Source organism: Mirounga leonina, unplaced genomic scaffold, assembly GCF_011800145.1.
Source record: "Mirounga leonina isolate KUSES-001 unplaced genomic scaffold, KU_Mleo_1.0 Mir_101664, whole genome shotgun sequence".
NCBI classification, from domain to species: Eukaryota; Metazoa; Chordata; class Mammalia; order Carnivora; family Phocidae; genus Mirounga; species Mirounga leonina.
The window spans coordinates 23,584,201-23,609,580 of NW_023270175.1; the positions used below are offsets into that span (position 1 = coordinate 23,584,201).

The 25,380-nt window shown below is 42.1% G+C and overlaps 1 protein-coding gene across 1 annotated transcript in view; it reads right to left on the reverse strand.

The window, feature by feature from the left end:
* The window catches only part of GPC3 (glypican 3), a 415,107-nt gene that overhangs the window by 121,872 nt on the left and 267,855 nt on the right, over window positions 1–25,380 (reverse strand). Inside the window, exons 4-5 of the mRNA XM_035008798.1 lie at window positions 13,709–13,842; window positions 2,873–2,998 (exon numbers count right to left, since the gene is read on the reverse strand). Coding sequence (XP_034864689.1) covers window positions 2,873–2,998; window positions 13,709–13,842 — 260 coding nt within the window. The remainder of the gene's footprint in view (window positions 1–2,872; window positions 2,999–13,708; window positions 13,843–25,380) is intronic.

Sequence of the window (25,380 nt, forward strand, 5' to 3'; positions counted from 1 at the left end):
CTCCCTTCCTCCCTCCCTTCTTTCCTTCCTTCCTTCCCTCCCTCCCTCCCTGGATAGCACATATCAACAATAAAAGTGCTGGGTTTTTTTAAAGATTTATTTATTTATTTGACAGAGAGATAGAGAGCACAAGTAGGCAGAGTGTCAGGCAGAGGGAAAGGGAGAAGCAGGCTCTCCACTGAGCAGGGAGCCCGATGCGGGGCTCGATCCCAGGACCCTGGGATCATGACCTGAGCCGAAGGCAGCTGCTTAACCAACTGAGCCACCCAGGCGCCCCATCAATAAAAGTTGTTTTAAAACAATAGATTGTTCAGAAATATAAATACGGGTTTGAAATAATATCTTTTCTCTATACTATACCATTTGTGTTATTTTATTATTTTGTTTGATACCCTGAGATATTTAAAGCCAGCAAATTAAACAAAAAAAACTTCAGTTAACAGAATTATTGTAATGGTGCAAAAGTGCATTTGGCTAATTTTTAGACTCATTCAAATTTAGCAGGCTTTGGATTCCACCATTTGATAGGGGAGGACTTTCTTGGTTCTCGAGCAACATCCTTCATGAAAGCATACTGGGCATGAAGTAGCTTATATGCACCAAATTCAATTTAAAAAATCCCACTAATTCAAAAAACATAGGCCTGGGAAGAAATTCTTTTGAATAAACTACAACTGGATCATCTAATTTTGTTTTTCTTGAAGAGAGGGTTCCAACATTTACCTTAAACAGTCACAACAATAAAGAAACCCATATTAACACTTGATATATAGTAGGTGCTCAAATACTTGTTAAATGAACATTAGCAAATAAATGTATTGCTAACTAACATTTCCTCTTTAAGAGCAGACCATGGTTAGGAGATATGCTGCTTAAAACAAATTAGTATTCGGGGAATTGTACATTTTTTACCATATTAGCATCCCAGTGGGTAAGTCACTGGGATGGTTTCTCTTGAAGCTTATGCAAGAACCACATATTTGACCTGGGGGCATTTTCTTTTTTAAGGATTATATTGTTTATACCTGTTTTACAGCATCTGCTTTTAATAAAGCCAAACACCAACTGCTTTTCTCTGACAATTTAAAAAAATATGTCATAACAGTTAAGCACATTTTCATGATTCTACTTAGAACCTGATGAGCTTTTAGGATAATAAATATATACTATTTCTCCAGAGTGGAGTGGATGCACGGGGCCATTAATCCCTGTAGCCTGATTCACATTTGCTGGAGGGAAGTCTATCTCCATGCAAGTTCAATGCCTCATCCCATTAGCACCTCATTCTCACTGTCCCAGGTCAGTAAAACAGCTTAGTTGGGAAACAAGCTGTTTTCAGGCATGTGTTTTGCCTTGCGTGGGGGAAGAGGAGGAGTCAGTGGGGGGAAGGGAGAAAGGGAGAAGGAAGAGAAGAAACATGAATTGAGCTTCTGGTATACGCCAGTCTGCTACGGACTCTACGTTTATGACCTCACCTAATCATGACAACAACCCTGTGAGAAGCCCTTCCTTACAGAAGAGGGCCTTGGGACTTTCTAGGTTGAGTGACCCACTCAACAAGGCCCCACACGGTAAGTAGCAGGACTGAGATGCAAACCCAAGTTCATCTGGCTCCAAAGCCTTCCTCTAGTCCATTACATTACATTGCTAATTCATTCCATTTAGCATCATGACTAATTATCCCATGCCCTGATGCTGGTTCCCACTAGACCTTAAGCTCCTCAAAGCAGGTAACTTCCTGTCTTCAGCCTCATATCCCTGGTACCTACCTTGGTGCCTAACCCATAGTATCTCAAAACATAAATGTATGAATGAATGAACAAATGAACCAGTAAGAGAAAAAACCCCACAGCCTGCCAGAGCTAGAAGGTTCTAATCCAACCATCTCACTTTTTAGATGGGGAAACCATGGCCCAGAGAGATTAAGCCACTTGCCCCAGGTTAAGTGACTCATTAGTAAAAGATTCAGAACTCGAGTTCAAGTATCTTCTATATTCTCCTCGACAGGACGCTGCCACTTGGACAAATAGCTTTGGAAGCCTGCTCATCAACTCCCCACGGTTTCCTAAGCATTTTACCCTCCTGATTTCGTTCCTTAATCCCAAACTCCTCCTTACACATGGGAAGCCATGGAGGTTAGGAGCGCCATTAGCCCACTAGATTGAGAGCTCCGGGAGGACAGGAAATTTTGCCTGTTTTGTTCACTTCAACATGACTGGCGCTTAGAACGTGCTCAGTAAATATTTAGTGAATAAAGGAATATATATTATTTCCTTTCCAGCGATGAGCAAATTCTTCACAGATGACAAATGTTAGCACAGATTATACTAACACTCAATGATCAACAATTTCAGCAATATTGCTCAGTGAAATGGTACTCCTTTTCCCCTCCCATTCTTCTCTCCTCCACCTTCATCTATAAAATGGGGAAAAATAATTTACTTCTGAAGGTTGGTGTAAGGATAAAAAGAGTTAATACAGACAAGCACTTAGCACAGTGCTTCATACACAGTTAACTCTCACTAAACGATAGCTATTAGTGTATATATGATTTCTTCAAACCAATAAATAAATAAGGGTCCACATAACGGGGAAATGGAGAAGCCAGACAAAAAAGGGGGTGCTGTTTGATGCTCTACACCTGGTAAAATGTCCCTGAATACACAGTTTTCTACATGCTTCAAAGTTTGTAAATTCTCTAAGGGCTAGAGGTCATAGACAGCATCTGGCATGTCACAGATGCTCACATGTATGTTTTTTCTAGAATGTTTCTTGTGAAATTAATGAAGGCAGAGAGAAGACATAACCAACCTTGAGATAGACCTATGATTCTCAAACACTGCTATATTTAACATTCAAAAAAAAAGATTACCTCTCCACGAGTTCCTGGCCGTTCCAGCAAAGAGTGTCGTTTTCAGCCACGGGGCTATGGCTGCAGACGTAACCAGGCAAAGCACTGTAGAAGCTGATGAAAGATTTTAACTTCTGAATTAGTTCCCTGAAAGAAAAAGAAAGCATCTGTGCATAAGAGGCAAGTAAACCCAGTATGAGAAAAGTTTAATTTCCTTATCAGCATGACAGAAAGGCTCTGCCAGGCTGATTAGAGCCATAAATGATTTTAAAAGACATCCTTGGTTACAAGGCCACAATTTAGTTTTTTTAAAAAAATCAATAAAATGATATTAGGGGAAAATAAGTTGCTTGCCATATAAGGTGCTGCTCCTAGCAGAAGGATGATTTAATTCCAACATTCATTTTCTTACATGTTCGGCTTCCGTTTTTTGTTCAGAATGCTGTTACCTACGTTCTCAAAGGTGCTGATTACAAGGCACACTGGAGCACTACATATCTTTTGGTTTCTGGGTGTAATTGAGTGCATTGATTGTAATTTACAATGCTATTACCCTAGAGATAGCCCCTTTCCATATAGGCTCGGGCTAATAGTTGCAGATCAGAATTACAGGGTGCTCAGAGCAGTGTACGCTCTATGAAATTCTCCTGACAATAGAGCCAGAGAAACTCACATCTGCTAGAGGAGGAAGGCTTCTTTGTTCTTTGTCTGTATATTGTGGTAACTATGGGAGGGGGTGGTGGTGGTGGTGGTGGGAGGCAGGAGAGAGTGGATTCTAGTATATTTTATTATTTATTTGCTTTGGCTTTTATGCTACATATAAGACAAATGTGTGTGGGGGGGTGGGAGAGAGAGAGAGAGCGAGAGTGAGAGAAGAGAGCAAGGACATTACATATGCAAATAGGTATAAACACACACACATAAATACCCAGCAAATTTTCTGGCCTATTATCTTGCTTCAGCTGTACATGGACACACAAAGTAAGACGCTACAGACTGGAGAGAAGTGGCTATGCTTATAAAGAAATATTAAAATAGCTATACAATAGATGTCCGATGGTAAACACAAATAAAATACTCTCTATTTTTCTAAAGCAATGTTCCTGGTAGAAAGGAAGTTAAAGCGTTCTTCATAACCAAGTCTATCTTAAGGCTCTACTAAGTTTTTGGAGACTCTGGCCAGGGAATTTGCTGGCAGTAGGGTAATTATTCAATACTGTTTCCAGGCTAAGAATGGACTGGCCCAATATATAGGCCTCTGGAGAAGCCAGAGGCCTGAATCTCATTTGGACACTGGTGGGAGTCCTGAGCCCAGAAAAGCCTTCTGGGGGTTGTTTTCGGATCTGGCCGAAAGAGGAAGACTGGTAGAAATTATTTTCTTGCATTTTTCCACTTTATTACCATAAAACGATTCATTTCAACTGATGACTTAGAAGAGGGAGAGCACTTACAATACTCAGCACATCTTCACAAAGGCTCGGGTCACAGCAAAGCCAGGGTGATGGACAGAACAACTCAAGAAAGGTTATTGGGATATATATAACTCCCGATACCCCAACAGTTGCTTCCTGAGCTCCGTCAACCTCCAAAGTGAAGAGGCTCAATCCAGGGCTCGGAAAATAAAAGTCAACATTATAGTTTCTAACAGGAAAAAGATGGGTTCAATTAACACTAATAGGAGAGATGCTCTGTTTTACAAGGTAATAATACAGTTCCCAAGAGTGGAAACTGAGAGAGTAAAGGCTGAGGCTGAGTAATCCCCCACCTCCATGAGGAAATGGAATATGGCCATTAGTCTATGGGAGACGATGGCCTGCTCTTTAATGAAAGAGTTTCCCTTAGGCCTCCTCCTATCTCTGAACTCTCTCTAAGATAGCACATGGTTAGAAAAATTGAACTCATGGCAAAGTTTTCCAATTTGACTTGTCTAGAAGTTAAAAGAGACAAAAAAACAAAAACAACAACAAAAAAACACTCTGAACTTCTCCTAGCCCCTGAACTGTTGCAGTTTTCTGGGCTGATCATAAAGATCACTGGCAAGTTGGAGAAGATTCAGAGAGGGTCCGTCTAAACGTCAAGGGGATGAGGGGCTGCCGTAAACACAAGACCTCCCACTTCAGTATGGAAGGATATTACTTGGTGGGGTCAAGATAAACGTCTAAGAAAACCACAGAGAATGTGAATACTGTGAACACAATCTGGGTCATCAAATTCTAGGACTCAGGGGAATCTCTTTGAAACTTGAGCAAGGTCACTTGGAGACATAGAAGGCCATCCCATGTCATAGAGTACTCATTACCACCACAGGACATACAGGATGGACCTAGGAAGAGATTGTGCTTGAAAAACTCGCTTCTGGATTAATTGTTTTGAATTCGGAACGGTTTCATTTAGCAACCATGCTATAATGATGGTTGGAGTCTCAGAACAGCCCCTGAAAACCTGTTAGGAGTAGTAGGTAAGAGCACTGATTTTGGAGTCTGACCCACGTAAGTGTCAAAGGCCAGCTACTCCCTCATTACTTGGCGGCATAACCTTAGGCAAATTCTATACTTCTCTGGGCCTTAGTTTCCCTGACTGTAAAATGAAGCTAATGATAGGTCGCTACGATGATTGAGGCAATGCACGTAAAGTGTTTAGCATAGTCTCTGGCACAAAGTAATCCCCCCATAACATTAGTCATGGTCAATATTACCATTATTATAAGCCAGTAGAATACGGATAGTTAATGAAATATACATTATGTTTCAGATAGTATGCAAGATAATTAAGGTTTTCTTTCAAGTTCCAGGTAACTATTTTCTATGTGCAAGATGGACGTTGTTTCATTGTTTGAGGTGAGTATTCATTGTTTGAGGTGAGTATTCATTGTTTGAGGTGAGTATTAATAAGCATAATCGTGTTCTCTCCCCACATATTCTTCCTGGTATTTTTTTTTTCAAAGACTGGCTAGGTACTGGGCTGGGTAACCCCCTGGGCTAATCTGGTAGAGCAGTTTGAATGGTCTTTGCCTGATAAGATGGTGGTGGCCTTCGAAGGGATTTGTGTGTAAGAATCAGATGTGGAGGGCCAAGATGAAGTCCAGTTAAATGTCAATTAGTCATCAGGGAAATGCAAATCAAAACCAGAGTGAAATACCACTTCATACCCACGAGGATGACTATAATAAAAAAGTCCAAAAAATAAAATAAAATAAAAAAGACAGACAACAATAAAGTGTTGCAAAAGATGTGGAGAAAGTGGAACCTCCACATTGTTGGTGGGAATGCAAAATGGTGCAGCTGCTGCGGAAAACAGTTTGGTGGCTCCTTACAAAGTCAAGTATAGAAGTTACCATATGGCCCAGCAATTCCTCTCCTAGGTATATACCCCAAAGAATCACAAATGAGTGCTCTAAGAAGTACGTGTAAATGCACGCTCATGGCAGAGCTATTAACAATAGCTAAAAGGTGGAACAACACAGATGTCCATCAACTGATGAAGGGATAAACAAATACATAGTCCATACAACGGAATATTATTTGGCCTTAAATAGGAATAGAATATTCACACACGTTGCAACATGGGTGAACCCTGAAAACATTATGCTAAGTGAAAGAAGCCAATCATGGAAGACCACATATTATATGATTCCATTTATGTGAAATGTCCAGGATAGGCAAATCTATAGAGACAGAAAGTAGATTAGTGGTTGCTTAGGGCTGGGGGGAGGGGGGGGGCGGGCAGAGAGGAGGCCTGAGGAATGATAGCTAAAGGACATGGGACTTCTTCTTGAGGTGATGAAAATGTTCTAAAATTGATGGTGGTGATGATTGTGCAACTCTGTGACTATACTAAAAACACCTGAATTATATACTTTATATAGATGAATGGTATGTTATACCAGCTTTATTGAGATATAACCCCCCAAAATGGTAGAGAATGGGTAAGATACGTCTCAGAGGAAGAGAGGCTTGTCTACTAGGAGGAGGGCTGTCCCTTGGAGCAATGGAAGGAGATAGTTAAGGGGGCCAGATGTGGCTCGACGTGAACTAAAACCATGGGCGAGGAGTGAGAAAAGAAATTTCCAAGAGCTGCAAACAATGATTAAAATCTATTTCTTCCTTTATCCTTTAAAATAAGGTCTGTTGGTTTTCTTTCTCCTTGCAAAAGAAATATATGCTCACTATGGAGAATTTAGAAAATACAGAAAGGTAGACGGGGGAAAAAAGAACCCTATTCATAGTCCTACCAACCAGAGATAATCACTGTGAATATTTGGATAAATTTCCTTCTCGACTTGGCTCTCCAGTAGGCTTTTATGTTTAGTCCTCTAAAACCTATCCTTCTTTTTTTTTTTTTTTAGATTTTTATTTATTTATTCATGAGAGACAGAGAGAGAAGCAGGCTCCCAAGGAGCAGGGAGCCCGATGCGGGACTCGATCCCAGGACCCTGGGATCATGACCTGAGCCGAAGGCAGACGCTTAACCATCTGAGCCACCCAGGCGCCCAAAACCTATCCTTCTTGATAGGCAAGTTCACGGAGTTCTTTTTGGTTCCCCGAGTACATTATTCGCGTTAGAATCCACGGTGTGTTTGATGAGAAAAGCACCCGAGAATAATGAAGCGAATGCAGGTTCTCAGAGAACTCTCGGGGCCTCTGGGGGTGAGGCAGTCCCCACGTTCAGGAGAAGAGAGAGCAGGGCTCTCGGCAAACTGGTGCTACGGGGCGGCCATTCCTTCACGCAAAACCTTCCACAGACGGTGGGAGGGAAACTAGACCTCGGTCTCCCAGGAGAAAGTTGGGTTTTTGAAAGCAAATCCAGACGCATTATTTTGCAGGCTAGAAGAAAGCCTTTCAAAACTGCTGGAGAGTTAATGAGCTTTTCAAAAGAGAGCGACAACAGGTGCTAATGTCCTCCGACACCACAGCCCTGACAGCCGTGGAGTGTGACAGGCGCAGTTTACCTCCTACCGAGTTTACTGGGCCTCTCTCATTTCCCCTCTTCTTGGTCGCTCACTCCTCAACTCCTTCTGGCCTGGGAATGGAGGGTCTTTTGCTTTTATCTTTCCTTAAATAAAGCCTCCTATCCCTCTGCTTATAATCTTAAAAGGAGGCAAGGTGAATATTTCCATTTCTCTCTTTAAAGAAAGATACCTGAAACGAAACTGGTGACATATTAATTACCCATGTAGGACTCAGTCCAGATTTCTCTTCTTTGTGCTAGTAACCCAAGACAGGCAACAAAAGAATCTCCACCCATGAACTAAGGCAGTCTGCTCAACGGAATTGTCTCTAGGGGAGGAAAAAAAAAAGATAGACCATTTGGACAATTAGTTGCCCGGGATGGGAAAAACAATTTGATTGAAGGGAATGTTCTTTGATTCCAATTCCACTTTATTCTAACACGCGCATGCCAAACATACCACTTGACATATAAATAGTAGAGCCTAGGGCTCTCACTTAGGTCAAACTCAACACTCGCTTACAGCAGTGTGCTCAGGGGAAAAAAAAAAAAGTCTCCTCATAGAGCTTTCTATTCAATGTGTTAACTGTGGAACTAAAGGACAGGGCCCCTTTGCATGCACGAGCCATTTTGAAATATTGCGGCTGGGTGCACGTGATCTCCCCTGGAGGGCTCCCACCGTCCTCAAGAGGGGCGTCCCCTTCTCGGGTCGTGGGGGAGGGGAGTCCCTTGGCTTTCTTGCAGTGATTTGCTTGGGCAGGCATCAAAGCGGTACTAATTGGAAAGCACTACAAGTAAAAACAGCCTTTCATCCCCAACTGCAGATCCTGAACTTTTCTCCTTTATCATTCAGGTTCTTTCTTTCTTAATATAAAGTAATAGGAGCTCATTATTTAAAAAAAATAATAATAATGGAAAACCCAGAAAGGCGAACAAACTAAAATAATTATAAAGGGAATGATCCCGGATCAGGTTTAATTCTGCGGCAGAGAAACGTTCACTGTCTGACCTGAAACTCTCATTTTCTGCCATTCCAAAGATTAGCCCGTACTTGTTTCTCGTGCAGTTCCCTTTGCCTGGAACACCCTCTCTTCCCTCCTCCAACTATTGAGTTTCTCATATCTCCCGCCAAGGCCCAGCTCCAGAGTCACCTTCTCCAAGAAGCCTTTCTTGACTTCTGCAAGGGAGCCGCTGCCTTCCCCAGCCGTGGTACCAGCACCCTTTTGGACACAGCTCTGCGATGACACTTGCCCCCAGTGTTTGAAAATTATTTATTTGTGTGTCTTCCCCCTAACTAGGCTAGGAGCGCCTCCTATTCATCAGAGCCTAATCCGTACACAATGCTTAGCGTATAGATGGTGTTGACAAATGGTGAAAGAAGTAGCGTTCTATTTAGGGCAGAATGACTTGTACCAGACTCAAAACTCGTTGATTCACTCAGGACATACCTTGTTGTTTTGTTCGGAGGGTGGAAGGCACCACTGAGCTTACAAAGCTGCCTAGCCCAACCAGACCAGCAGTCTGAGAGGGAGAGGGGGTGAGCATTGATTTGGGACCAGGGAGCTGAGATCGGCTTTTGTTCTTTTCTTTCTAGGTCATTTACTAGTGTCGCCTAATCCATCGCCCCTTTAGACCAAGTCAGAGGGGGAGGGGAGGAGGGACAGCGCAGGAAGGGGAAGGGTGGGGTTACAGAGATGCAGGCGGAGGGACTGTGCCACTTTCTCACACGTTAGCAGTTGGGCCACGATGGACTATTCGACTGAAATGCGGGGCTTAGAGAAAGGACAGAGAGTGCTCACGCAGTCCACCAAACTTTGAGGGGGTAGGTGCGCAAATGACAAGGTAGCATCATGTGGGAAGCGGTGAAGGAGACATTCAGGAGGCCAAAGGAGGGAGAGGCTGCTCCTGAGAAGGGCTGAAGATATTAGGGCTGGCAAGGGCTACGGAAATCGCATTGCTTCTATTCGGGTTGCTTACTTGTGCATCTTGTCCTGCCCTGTTTTAAATCCAATGACAGATATTTTCAATATTTCTACCTTAACGGAACACTGAATCCCATATGCAGGCCACCAGTTGAGTATTAAATCTCCTTTAAATTGGACTAAGCTATTTCTAAGATTAGTTGTGTGTTGCACACTACCCAGTTGGGGGCAGACAAAACAAACAGATGACTTCTGAACGCTACCAAAGGAATACTGCATTTCTTTGTGTGTTGTTATTTTAATAAGGCAAAGGGCTTTTCAACTCATAATCAGATTCAGACAGCTTGCTCCCAACCTCCACAGACGGAAAGCTACAATAGGGTTCCTTTCCAATTATCATATTTTTACCCACGGAGGATGGAGCTTGGGCATGGGTGTGAGGGGTGCTGGAGGCACATGTATTTTTCTGGACAGTGTGAAGTGCTGTGCAGGACATACCGAGAAATTTATAGAGGTACTGACACTCTGCCAAAGCAAGTCCTGCTAATAACATCAGACTGGAGGGGCCGGGGCATGGAGCAAGAGATCATCTTAATCCCCGAGTCTCCCCTCTCCCTAAGAGGGTTTACAATGCCTATTGGAGGGAGTTAAATGAAATCAGACACTCTCCTGTTGTTTTGCTTTCTGATTCTGCAAGGGAATTCAGGAGGAAAGGCTCCGGACTCGGACTCTAACACTCCAGTTTGCAAGAGATGGGAAGCATCATGGGGCGGGCTCGTGTTCCCAACACCCAAAGACCACCACTTACTCAAGCCAACAGGCTACGTAGTTTTTCTTACTACCTTTTCTTTCCTTTTGGGCTTAGCAACAAGTTCAGAAACTCATCTAGACCAAGTGCCAAATCTGGGTGCCCAGCCAAGAACCCGTTCATCAGTTTCTTTTTTCCCTGGGGGAATCGACATCACAGAGCCCTCCCCGGGGAAGGCAATAGGGCATGGGTCCCACAAGAGCCCCAGACAGAGGCCATGGCAGCAGGGCCTGGATAAAGTAGGGCCTCCTACTTACTTATAAATGGGTCATCTCAAAATGGGACTGGGCTGGTGTGTTTCATCTGAACAAACTCTGCCTGTGATTCTGTGACCAATTCATATACCACCTCCTCCGTGAAGGCCCGCTCTAACATCCTGGGCAGAGGCTCTCACTTTTCCTGTAGGCTGCCTCTAGGGATAGACTCTGGACACTCTTTTGCACTTATAAAACCGTGTTGGAATTATTCGCATTTAAGTCTATTTCCACGTTAGGCTGCTTTGGAGAGCTGAGATTGTGTCTTGATTTTTGATGCTCAGCACACATTCTGGCACATAATAGGTATTTCCTAAATGTCTGCTGAGCTGACTAAAGCAATATATATGAAAATACATATTATTGTACAATATTATATAAATATATTACATTATATTACATTTATAACATATAAATGTCATTTATAATTTAAAATTCCATTTATTAATTTAATTTTATTTTAACAAAATTGTTTAAGATTTTATTTTTAAGTAATTTCTACACCCAGTGTGGGGCTCGAGCTCACAACCCTGGGATCGAGAGTTGCATGCTCCACTGACTGAGCCAGCCAGGTGCCCCTCTTATTAATTTTAAACTAATAATTATGTAGTATAATATAATACAACACATTTACATTGTATTTTATTTTTGTACATTATTTATAAATAATATAGCTATATATAATTTATATTTATATTTATATATAATTTTAAATTAATATTAATATATTAGTAATTAATCATATAATATATCGACTCATTATTAATATAACATTAATATGTAATATATTATATATTATAATAATACAATATAAATATAAATCATTCACTTCAGTCCAATATGCAAGGGGTTTCCCTTAGTTAAAGATCAATGACAGGTTAATTTCTCAGGTGGTTTGGGCAAAGTGTGAAAGCAATGGAAAACAACAGACAAAGGAAAGTCAGGGGTTAAAGAAGGTCTGGAAAAATGACCAAATTTTGTCTTCCCAGAATGACAAAAACTTCCCAAAGATCCCCTATACTATAGGGAAATGGGTCTCAAATATTTGGTGCCAGGACCCCTGTGGCAGTTTGTAAATATGTCCACAAATTCTTTGATACTCCTTCCTTCAAGAAGTGGAATTTAATTTCCCTCCCCTTGAGTGTGGACGAGAATTGGGAACTCACTTCTAAAAAATTGATGTCAGAATTGACAGTGTCACTTCCCAGACTAGGTCAGAAAAGACATCACAGCTTGCTCCTTGCTCTCTTCCATGGATCGCGTTTTACTGGGGAAGCCAGCAGCCACGCTGTGGGGACACTCACGAGGTCCATGTGGTGAGGGACCGAGGCCTCCTTTCAACAACCAGCACTAACGTGCTAAGTGAGCCACTTTAGATCTACACTTCGTATGACTACAGCCCCAGAAACTGACTGAAATTTCTTTAGAGACTGACAACCACCCAGCTAAGCTGTTCTCAAATTCCTGACAGAAACTGTGAGATAATGTTGGTTGTTCTAAATCACTATGTTTTGGGGTAATTTGTTATGTAGCAGTGGATAACTAATATAACTCCTTTATACTCTTAAAAATGAGTGAGGGCCCCAAAGAGATTTGTTTGTACGATATATATCTTCTGATACTTTCAGTTTTAGAAATTAAAACTCAGGGAAAAAATATTTATTTATTAATTTTAAACTAACAATGAACCATTACGTGTTAACATAAATACTATTTTTATGAAAAAAAATAGTGAGAAAGTGATATTGGTTTTGCCTTTTTAGAAAATATCTTTAGCCTGGCTTAATAGGAGACAGCTGAATTCTCCCATTGGCTTCTGCATTCAATCTGTTGCAATGTGTTGTTTTGGCTGAAGTATATAAACAAAACCCAGGTTCACATGGATACGTAGTTAGCAAAAGGAGCATCTCACAGACTCCCTGAAAAGGGTCTCTGGGACTTCCTGGGTCCTTGAGTCACAGTCTAAAACAGTTGCTACAGGGAAACTAGAAATCCATTCGGTGGGAAGTCAACAAAAGAGAAGAAAATGGGACTTCCTGAAATGCTTCTTTGGAGGATTATCTCTCAAGCACCCTTACCACCTTCTCTCACTCCAAACTGGATCATATATGACTCAGAGTTATCACTTCAAAAGTAAGTGGCTATGAATGGCATAATTTAGCCTACATCTGAGATGTTACTGATTTCATCTCTTAATTTTCCATCTGTAGGCCAGTCTCTCCCAATTCCCTCAAAGTCATCAGGAAGCAGAGCCCATGTCTGGCTATTCTTGAGCCAGTGGCAGGCTTGGGGACATGTGCAGTCCTTTTGGGAAGGCACCTCTCCTAGATTTGTGTTGGGATTCCCATCCAATGTCTACCCCTTATTTGTAACCATGAAGCTAGAACAGGGGAAGAGGTCATCTGGATGAGGGGAGGAGGAATGAAGAGAATCAGAAACAAACTTCAATTTAGTCCCCTGACTGCTGTCTTAAGAAACAGAAACTGAATCCTTCCTTTTATATACTTAGAAGAGTGTATAGAATGTGCAGTACGTGTACACACATGAGTGTGTCTTGCCAGTTTCTCTCTGGTGAACTTGACCTGGACTGTTAATAATAGGAAAGCCACAAGCGAAGCCATAAAACTGTGAGACCAGATCACAAGCAGAAAACGTTTTGTTTAATCAATAAATGTCTTGAATAGAGAAGTCCATTCCACCTTGTTTTGCTCTGCTGGATATCTACATAGGGTAACTTTACATTTAAATATGGCTTAGATATAATATGATACCTTTCTTCTTTAGCATTGACAAATGGTAGAATTTAATCAAACTCTACTCAAAAGAACAAAATAGTGCGTGTTTAAGAAGCTTCACTCCAAAGATTTTTGACCTTACAACACAATTGCTAATTGTACGCTGAAATAGAGAAAAAAAACCCTCTCACCTCCTTCGGCTGGATAAGGTTTCTTCATGTTCTACATGAGCAACTTTTAATACCTTCTTGTCAATAAACAGATCTTCAGGATAATAAGCAGATCTATATTGGCGTTGTTGAGACTGGGCGCATAACTTGCCAATCTGAAAAAGAAATGCAATATAATTATATGATACTTTCACAGATATGATAGTAGAAACAAATTCTGAAATGCACTTCAATGTCTTCCCCCAATTTCTTTTTAAAGAGCAGAACGAAGCTATTACTGGAGTCGAAAAAGGTGATAGGCTTCTAAGGCAAAGAGCCATCTGTGAAAAAGAAGGCTGAAGACTGGTGGGGGTCGGGGGGGGGGGGGGGACTCTGAGCACAGCCTATTCAAAGGTTTCCTAAGATGAAAAATGCTTTTCCTCTATAGTGAACTGCACATTTGAGAGGACCCTCTACACAAGACTTAGGCTATTGATACCTGTCAATGGCCCTTGGTATTTATACGAATGAAGAAGTTCGCAAATGGGAATTACAAAGTTTAGAAAGAACCCGTGTGGGAGGTGAGGGGGTGTGAGAGATGCGGAGAGTAGCCTGTTAATAGAGCAGCCTTCCATGCAGAGAGTTCTGTCAGAAGACCCAGGGTAGAGCATTCTGAAAAATGCCAATGTAGTCGCTCATCTGGCTTTTGTAAAAACGCCCAAGGGAAGGAAGAAGGCAAGCCAACGAATCAATCGCCAGTGTGGTCAGCTCTGAATCACATTATCATTGAATAAGTCCAGGGCAAAGAGTACTAAAGGACACAGGTGCTCAAGAAAGCCTATCTCCTCTCCTCCCTCGCTCTTTCCCTCCCTCCGCCCTTCCTTCCTCTTCCGTTCCTTCCTTCGTTTCTCTGTCTGTTCACTTGTTCATTCAAAAGTACTTGTTGGGGGGCGCCTGGGTGGCTCAGTTGGTTAAGCGACTGCCTTCGGCTCAGGTCATGATCCTGGAGTCCCTGGATCGAGTCCCACATCGGGCTCCCTGCTGAGCAGGGAGTCTGCTTCTCCCTCTCCCTCTGCCTCTGCCTCTCTCTCTCTCTCTCTGTCTCTCATGAATGAATGAATGAATGAATGAATGAATGAATAAATAAATAAATAAATAAAATCTTAAAAAAAAAAAGTACTTGTTGGCTGCCTCCCTCGAAAGCTTAGTTCTCTGACACTCATGTGGCAATGATTAAAAGATGGCATCAGCTTTCTTATCTCAATTCTAAATGATGTGGTTCAATTATTTGTAGGTTTCTATTTTTGCATTTTCAGACAAAAGCCTAAAATGAACTTCTATATAAAGAAGTATGTATTAACACGTCTCCCTTATGCCAGACACTAAGCTAAATGTCATCACTCCCATTTTAGAGGTGAAGAAACTGAGGTTTGGGGAGGTTAAGTTACTTGCTTGTGGCAAATATGCAGTGGATTCATTGTCTGACTTCAAAGCTTACACAATATCACCTCCCTAGAAGATGATGCTTAGTTTCCAGTTGCTTATACTCTCTCTCTCTCTCTTTTTTTTTTTTTTTAAAGGAACTCCCAGTCCTCAAAAACATAGCCAACATAGCCAAGGTGAATATATAGATTGTATACTTTAGGAAAAATATTAGAAATACCTGGTGAAGACAGAGGTTATATCTTTGGTCCTTCTGTACCTCCACGGAATTCAGACTGAATTTTGCATGCTGTTAGGCACTCAGTAAAGGCAAATTAATTAAAATGAATGGAAGGAAACTCCTAGTATCAGGCCTGGCACACCATTTTACTGACAGGCCATGGGCTGCGTGTGGTCATCCATTTCTGGATTTCTCAAGATGTCCCCCATAACATTTATGAAGCTATCTATGTCTTTCTAAAAGCAAAAATGGCATTTGGCTTGTATAGCTTTGGAAAGTTTTCCATATATAAATCAATTCTTGAATTAGAAAAAAAAGAATCTTAAGTCAGTAGTGGCATCATATCCACTGATGAAAGACAGCGCCTATAGTCTGATATTCAGACCAGCTATTCTCAGTAGTAGATCTTAATGGGAAGGAAATGAGAGGTGCAGACATTTTGAAATATTCCGCTTGCCTGTGGAATGTAGGATATTGAATTTTGCAGCTGTGTTTATGAAATGCTATTTGACTTGGGCAGATATTAACTTCAAATGAAGAATCTGTATTCTCTGAGTTTACCCGAATTGACGGTGCTTTAGGCGAGGGGGCTGCCTGGCTGGACTGGGGAGTTTGGTTCCAATCACTTCCAAAGTTTACAAGGCAGATACAAATAACTGAGGGCAGACCGTGCATCCTAAAATTATGTTCATAGACATATACATGTTTACTTTGTCACACAGCCGGGGAACATTCGTGGACCCAAACCTTGATCTCCACTCCATAAATCTCTATTTATTACTCCGTGAACATACATCAGTGTGAGAATCTATTTCACCAGGATCAAAGTATTCTTGGCACATTCAGGAGCACGAGACACAGTCTCTTGACCGACACCTGTTCCAAACCCAGCACCAAAATCAAAATCGTTCACACATCTTTCATGGTAGCTTGTCTACTCACAAACCACAGCTGTGAAACCTGCCTCCCCCTTGAAAGTCTGCCCTTTGTATCCGTGAATACTAATTGGGCCACAGCAAGACTTTAAAGTTTCTAACCCCCCACCTTATTGGAAAGGGGGTGCAGCCGAGGCAAAAGTAGGAAGGTTAAGAACAAATGAGAATGTAGCCAGTGTGACTTTTCTTCCCAAGCCACCCAATGTGGCATTATCGGGCAGACCCCCCAAGTCTCCGTGCGGGGTAAGGGGCAAACAATGGTGTCCTGCCCATGCCCCCAACCCACCCCCATCTGAAATCTGCCACATCTTATCAGATGGGCTGTATTTTCTTCCACAAATCTACCATGAAGCAAATTCATCTCATATACAAAGCATTTGTCAAATGTAGGCCCTCCCCCCTTGGGGCTCTTCTCTCCACATCTTTTACCTCCACACTGTCTGAGCTGCAGGTGAAGATTATGAGCTCATTTTGAGACGTGGCCACAAAAAGAAAACATAATTTACAAAGAAACGCAGTATTCACATTAAAGAGGTCCTTTCAGCATTACACTCGGGCAACATCAGGCGACGCCTGGAGGCCTGGGTCTCACTCTAGAGCCGCACTTGCTGAAGAAGCACCAGCCTCTCGAGTGGCATTTTAGAACTCCGAGTACTGCCCAAGAGTTTGGGGCTCTTAAACAACAAGTGCAATCCACTTTCCTCCCACTGACTAATGTACCTGGTCAAGGGTGCCGCTATCTTGAAATTTAGTTAGCGTGAGTGGATTTATTAGACAGGCGAGTGTCTCTATCAGTAGGCCTGGAATAGAAAACCCTTTCGTTTTCCACAAACTGTGATTCCTAATGGTGCATTTATTCATGTGCCAGAACCTATGGCAGGGAAAGCAATGGTGCTCTGAGGTGTTACAAGACTTGAAACCTAAGGAGGCAGGGCCTCGGGGTGCCTGGGGGGTGGGTGCAGTCGGTTGGGCACCTGACTCTTGGTTTTGGCTAAGGTCACGATCTCAGGGTCATGGGATCGAGCCCCACATCAGGCTCTGTGCTCAGTGGTGGAGTCTGCTTGGGATTTTCTCTCCTCTCCCTCTGCCCCTCCCTACGGTGTGCTTTCTCTCTCTCAAATAAATAAATAAATTTAAAAAAAAAAAAAAAGGGCAGGGCTTCTGACCATACCCATGGTCAGAAGGTCATCCTAGCAACCCTAGGACCATTCTTTTCTAAGCAGTGTCCCGAGCACTGGCTTTGTACATGCATGAGAAGACTATACCATGAGGGCAGCCATGTATGGTGAAAAGCCCAGTAGACTGGGCCTCAAGACCTGGCCTACAACCCCATTTCTACCTGTCACCCATAACAAGCCTTCCTTTTGACCTGGTACCACAGCTTCACTCCACCTGTCACTCGGGTCTCATGCAAAAAAGGAAGATATGATATGTGAAGTGCCATATTTGATTCTGAACTCCTCTGAAAAAAAAAAGGTGAAAATGACTTTTTTTAAAAAAAGATTTTATTTATTTGAGAGTGAGAGAAAGAGCGGGGAGAGGAGCAGAGGGAAAGGGACAAGCAGACTCCCCACTGAGCATAGAGCCCCACTCTGGGCTCGATCCTACGACCCTGAGATCGTGACCTGAGCTAAAATAAAGAGCCAATACTCAACCGACTGAGCCACCCAGGTGCCCCTGAAAATGACTTTTCTTTCTTTTTTTTTTTTTTAAAGATTTTTTAAATTTATTCATGAGAGACAGAGAGAGAGAGAGAGAGAGAGAGGCAGAGGGAGAAGCAGGCTCCCAAGGAGCAGGGAGCCCGATGCGGGACTTGATCCCAGGACCCCGGGATCATGACCTGAGCCGAAGGCAGACGCTTAACCATCTGAGCCACCCAGGCGCCCGAAAATGACTTTTCAAGTAGAATATGTTACCAAAGATTTTGAAACCATGCAAAGCATTTGGTTTGAGGCAGTTCACACAGGCACCCCATAACTGACATGTCAAGAAATGCAGATACCCCATTGGTTAAAATATAACTATACTGATTCTCAGGCCCCATTTGCTGTTGGTTCTGGAAACTCTCAGGTGACCAAAAAACTCAGACTTGATCTCTCCCTCTGAGTGACTGAGCAGAGAAAGTCTATGTTGTAAGTTTCTCAATAATACCAATACCTCGCATTTGTAACATAATAGCTGATTCCAGCCTCCTGCCTTACTAATAACTTCTCCATCCATTCTCCGTTCTTGATGATGAGTTCTACAACCCTCTGAGGCATACGGACCTGGTATTGTTGACCCCATTTTAGAGATAAGGAACCTGAGGCTCACAATGGCTAAGGAACTGAAGCAAAGTCATAATGGTAGTAGAGGGCAGAGCTAGGACTTGAACCCACATCTGCTTAACTCCAAAACCTAAGTTTATTTTTTAAAGATTTTATTTTTAAATAATCTCTACACACAACGTGGGGCTCTAACTTACAACCCTGAGATCAAGAGTCACCCGCTCCACGACCTGAGCCTGCCAGGTGCCCTGAGTTTTTGGTTTTGATTTTTCCCCCTATGCCATTGATTTCTTGACAGAAATCAAGACAACAGGCTCTGGGCTTCCCAGTATTGAGTGTGGCCCAGCTTTGTAGTCCTGTGGACATCCCGTCCATAATTAGAGGAGAGTAATTATTACGAAGGATTAAAAAACATACTTTAAAGGAGGGCTAGTTATTAAAGATAAGCCAAAAACGGACATCCAGTTTTAACCGAAGTTTCAGGCAGTGTTTCTAGTGGGGTGATTTAAACTCTTTGGCCTGCCAGGTAAGAGTGAATTAGTAATCATCCTAAAGCACTGGATGTTCGGGTCTGTGGGCGAGGTGGCTTGCTGCAGGCTGTCCCTGGACCTTGACTGACTGCTGAAGCCAGATTCTTGAATTGGCTACAAAATCTGTAATTCCTACGATTTAACCCAGGTCTAGTCTGATGTCTGGCCCGACTATATTCTTTATAGTTTCCCCCAACTGGAGATTCCTGGTTGATCCTAGGGCTACAAAAAATACAACAGGTTTAAGCCTTTAGCTCCAACAGCCTAAAAGATGAGAAAATGGGGGAAGAGATGCAAATACATTAAAGAGTATCTCTGACTCTCTCCCACTCTTAACTAGCCCTACAGATCTGTTTTTGTGCTTGGTTTTAAAAAAACAGATTAAAAAAATAAAAACAGAGGGGCGCCTGAGTGGCTCAGTCGTTAAGCGTCTGCCTTCGGCTCAGGTCATGGTCCCAGGGTCCTGGGATCGAGCCCCGCATCGGGCTCCCTGCTCTGCGGGGAGCCTGCTTCTCCCTCTCCCACTCCCTCTGCTTGTGTTCCCTCTTTCACTGTGTCTCTCTCTGTCAAATAAATAAATAAAATCTTTAATAAAAAAAATAAAAATAAAAATAAAAACAGATGAACATGGAAAGGCTTTACATTTTTTCTTTTTTTTCAGGAAGTAAACTCTATGCCCAACGTGGGGCTTGAATTCACAACCCTAAGATCAAGAGTTGCAGGTTCTACTGACTGAGCCAACCAGGCACACCAATGTTTTCCTTCTCAAGAAATAAGTAAGAGGTGTGTGTGTGTGTGTGTGTGTGTGTGTGTGTTTTAACTTACATGGCCCATAACAAGAGGAGGAAGGGGAGGGAGAAACAGAAACAGAAAGAGAGAAGTTCCCATTAGTGAGCCTGTAGAAGAGCCACAGACACCCCCTACTGCCTGGGAAACTTGACAGCCTTTGAGGAAGGAGACGGAGGTCTCACAGAATGGTACTCGGTGATCAGCACATCTCCTTCCCTCTCAAGAGCTGTTCCTGAGGTCGCCAAGACTTGAGGGGCTCTAGAGGATCTCTGCAGTTTTATTTAATTACGGAATAACTTTTCTGCTAGAATCCAGTTGATTACCGTGGCCCCAAAGAGTGCTTTTTTGAGAACGGTTGCTAAATAATTGGTGTAAATTTAGTTTGGGGTCATCAGTGGATTCATCAGAACCCCGAAGAATTAAACATGAAACTTCCTCTATGGTTATGCAACTTAAATACCAACTCTGATCCCATGGTCCGCTCTGGAGGAGTATTACCTGTGGCATTTATTTTAGGATACCTTGGGGGCTTGGGGATATGGTGGGATGGGAATTCTGTAGGTTTCCAGCGGAAATAAAATAATGAACTTCAGTTCATTCTGTTGAATTGTCTATTACGCTGTTGTTCAGTTTCATTTAATTAAATCTTAAAAGTTTTAAAACAAAACATACATCGAAATTATGTGATCTACAACATAAACTTTTTAATAGTGGTAACCATGCTCATTTAACAATTCTACAGGTATAATAAAAATGCTAATATATGTTAATGTTTAGTCTGTGGTTAATGTTTTGTCTTGTTAATTTCCCCAGGGCTTTTATTACTGATTTAAATCTGCCACACTACTCAACTGATTGCACTGCTTCCACGAACTGCATGAAAGTAGCTCAAATGAATACTGATTAACGGAAATGAACAAACATTTGCCTGGGCAAACCATTCTTATTATATGCTTGTAATCATTACATATATTTTCTTACAATGAGATGGGCATGGCAGGCATTTTCCACTCATTTTTCCTACAAAAAATATGCATATGAGCATTAAATTAATTTATAACCTTGTACTTCAGGAAGCACATCATTATTAATTAACTATTGATTGATCTGGATATAGGGCACAGAGGATAATGAACAGACCTGGTGACAATGTGTTTTTTTTTTCCTGCCACAGACGTTTGGCTGTGACTCATCATTAATTGCTTGACCATTAAAATGAAAGTTGCTAATAAACTATAATGCATTATGAATCATGCTATTTTAGGAAATCAGGTGTCATTGTGTGAACCTTCCATTCAAGTCATCTCTTTATTTTTTCTTTAAAGATTTTATTTATTTATTTATTTATTTGTCAGAGAGAGAGAACACAAGCAGGGGGAGTGGCAGACAGAGGGAGAAGCACGATCCCCGCTGAGCAGGAGCCCGATGAGGGACTCGATCCCAGGACCCTGGGATCATGACCTGAGCCCAAGGCAGATGCTTAACCGACTGAGCCACCCAGGTGTCTCTCAAGTCATCTCTTTAAATAAACTGGAATCCAAAAAAGGGGAAGATCTGTCCTGGAGATCAGTATGCTGTTCAGTGGAACTACAGCATTATACTATAGCGAAAAGAGCACACAATTTGGAGTCAGGAGACCTGGGTTCTAGTCCCATTCTCTTCCTGTTTCAGTGACTCTACACAAGTCCTTTAATTTCCTTCAGCTTTCTCGTCTGCAGAGTGGAAGTAACAACACTGCCTGCCATGCCTAGCAGCTGTGTGAGGAGCAAAGAAACTAGGGGGTGAACGTGCAAAGTCGGCCACATCCAGACAGAAATCTGACTCATTCATTCTGTAAGTAGGGACTGCTCACCTTCTGCAGCCTGCCGTGCGTGTCAGCATCCTGGCTCCGCTGGTCACGTACATTGCTAGCTCTAAGTACTACTTGGAGGAGATCTTTAACTGGGGACTTTTGGAAGGCAGCAAAAGGGTTTGATGAGATTGGGTCCCAACTCTGAACGGGAAGCACAGTGAGTCTGCCGGTGTTCCTTGCACATCCATCACAGTCTCTTGTCTTTGCTCTGGGATACCTAGAATATCCCCTTCTGTTCTTCAGGGCCCCAATTACTGACGGTGACAAATCATCTTTGCTGGTTACCCGCTGTCTCTAACCTGCATGGCGATGGATGCTATGGGGCTGGGAAACAGGTTTCTTTTTTTTTTTTTCTTTTTTTAAAGATTTTATTTATTTGACAGAGGGAGACACAGCAAGAGAGGGAACACAAGGGCACCTGGGTGGCTCAGTTGGTTAAGCGACTGCCTTCGGCTCGGGTCATGATCCTGGAGTCCCAGGATTGAGTCCCACATGGGACTCCCTGCTCAGCAGGGAGTCTGCTTCTCCCTCTGACACTCCTCCCTTTCATGCTCTCTGTCTCTCATTCTCTCTCTCGCAAATAAATAAAATCTTAAAAAAAAAAAAAAGAGAGAGAGAGGGAACACAAGCAGGGGGAGGGGGAGAGGGAGAAGCAGGCTTCCCGCGGAGCAGGGAGCCCGATGTGGGGCTCGATCCCAGGACCCTGAGATCATGACCTGAGCCGAAGGCAGACGCTTAACGACTGAGCCACACAGGCGCCCCGGGGAGACAGGTTTTCAATACCCTTTTGTGGAAGGGACTTGGCATTTTACTGATTTATATTTGCCACAAGTGGATTCTGAGTTGAAAAATAGAATCCTGCACGTGTGCCTCACACTTCTTATGCAATACCAATCCCTTCCCAGGACTGGGAACCCAGGGCAGTATTGCTTAATCACATATGGCCAATATGACCAATATGGTGGGGGTTAAAAGAGAACTTCATGTAGCCAAAACATTCAATACCGAATTCAAATACCACTCCTCCAAATGCACTCCTCTGCTTGCGTCCCCTATCCCAGTGGAAAGGAATAATCACCTATTTACTCAGCTGAAACCAAAGCATATCTGATTTCACCCTCTTATTTCCCTATGTCCAGCCATTTAAGTTTGGGGCTTTTTCTGTTCTTATAAATAACTTTTAACCCTGTGCGCTTTTCTTCACCCTCAGGTCTAGGATACCATTAACTGTCTCTTAGAACAGTGCTTCTCAAACTTCAATAAGTATACAAATCATCCGGGAGTCTTATTCATGTAGATTCACATACAGTAAGTCTAGAGTGAGTTCTGAGATGAGCCGCAAGGTCCCAGCGTGGTGGTTCTCAAAGTATGGCCCCCCCAAATGAACAGCATCAGTATCACCTGGGAACTTGTTACGTATGAATGCAAATTTTAAGGCCCAGCCTTAGACCTACTGAAGCAGAAAGATGGGGAGTAGGGTCCAGCCATTTGGTTTAACAAGCCCTCCAGGGGATTCTGATACACACACAGATTGGAAAGCCAATGCCACATAGATTATCCCAACATCCTCTTAATTGGTCTCCCAAGCTCCAGTTTTGACCTCCCCCCGGATTCATCCCCTCTAACTGTAGTTCTCTGAGACCATCTCAGGAAGTTCTAGAGGTCAAACCTATCTCCATAATAATACTAAGACTTTGTTTGCCCTTTCCACTCTTATTCCCTCAGAAATATATAAAGGGATTTTCCAGAGGCTACATAATGTGTAATGAAATCTTTGCCCTGGAATATGTGTTTGTGCATTCTAAAAGTTTCTAAAATAGCTGGTTTAGGGGACAAATACATGCACTTTTCAGAGGTTAATTTATTCTCAGTATTTAGTGCTCTTCCTGGCTACTTAGGTGATGCCTACTATAATCTTTGTTATCTCATTCTCATTTAATAAATTGTTACTTTGAAATCTCAAAGTTTTGTGTCTATCTGAAAACATAAGAAGTAAATGCACTTTGGGGCGTGTGGGTGGTGCAGTCGGTTAAGCATCGGACTCTTGGTTTCCGCTCAGGTCACGATCTCAGGGTCATGAGATCGAGCCCCGTCCCGATGTTCACTCTCTTCGCAGAGTCTGCTTGAGACTCTCTCCCTACCCTACCCCTCCTGCTTGTGCTCTCTCTCTCTCAAATAAATAAATAAATCTTTTTAAAAAAGAAGTAAATGCACTCTGTAGTCTTATCTGTAATATTTAGAAATACTTTTTGAAAAATCATGTAAGTTTAAAAGTTAACTAAAACTTATTATTGAAGAACATATATGTCATTATATACTTTAATAAAATTTATTTACAACATATTTTTCTGATATTTAAAAATGGATGCTTGGCTTCAAACAGGGAGATTAGAAGACTCACTTGCTCAATCCCTAGTTGCAATGTCTAGGTCTAAAGATGCTAAAAGGTGTTAAACTGACCTATCAGAGTTCTCTGAATCATAGAAAGGTAGAACCTATACAGTAGATTGCAACCATAATTAAGAAACAAGAATATGGGGCGCCTGGGTGGCTCAGTCGTTAAGCGTCTGCCTTCAGCTCAGGTCATGATCCCAGGGTCCTGGGATCGCGTCCCACATCGGGCTCCCTGCTCAGCGGGAAGCCTGCTTCTCCCTCTCCCACTCCCCCTGCTTGTGTTCCTGCTCTCGCTGTCTCTCTCTCTCTCTCTGTCAAATAAATAAATAAATAAATAATCTTAAAAAAAAAAAAAACAAGAATATGACAAAAAGCTATCATTCCTTTGGCTGTATAGACACTAATAATTTATCTTACTGTGTCTGATGCAACAGAACATTTCAGAATAGCACTATAGTGTGACCTAAGGTATAGTGTCATCTTGAAATCAATTATTCAGAGTTTAAAGAAAAAGGAATTAAATATTTAAAAGTAGATGTTATGAGCTATGTAAAAGTCAAAATTGTTTGTTATGGTTTTTTCAGAATAGAAATGGAAAAGCCATTAAAGCATCGTGTGGGGCATGGTATTATAGTAGATGAAGAAGCACACACAACAGTGGAGAAATTAATGAACATTGCAGAGTTGGAAAGAATACCCAATGGGGATATTGTTGAAGGCAGTCTCTTAAACAAATGGTGCTGGGAAAACTGGACAGCTACATGCAAAAGAATGAAACTGGACCACTTTCCTACACCATACACAAAAATAAACTCAAAATGGATTAAAGACCTAAATGTGAGACCTGAAACCATAAAAATCCTAGAGGAGAACACAGTAACCTCTTTGACATTGGTGGTAGAAACTTCTTTCTAGATATGTCTCCTGAGGCAAGGGGAACAAAAGCAAAAATAAACTATTGGAACTACATCAAAATAAAAAGCTTCTGCACAGCGAAGGAAACAATCAAGGAATGGGAGAAGATAATTGCAAATGACATATCTGATAAAGGGTTAGTATCCAAAATAAATAAAGAACTTATCAAGCTCAACACCCAAAAACCAAATAATCCAATTTAAAAATGGGCAGAAGACATGAATAGATATTTTTTTTTAAAGATTTTATTTATTTATTTGACAGAGAGAGAGATAGCGAGAGCAGGAACACAAGCAGGGGGAGTGGGAAAGGGAGAAGCAGGCTTCCCGCCAAGCAGGGAGCCCGACGTGGGACTCGACCCCAGGACTC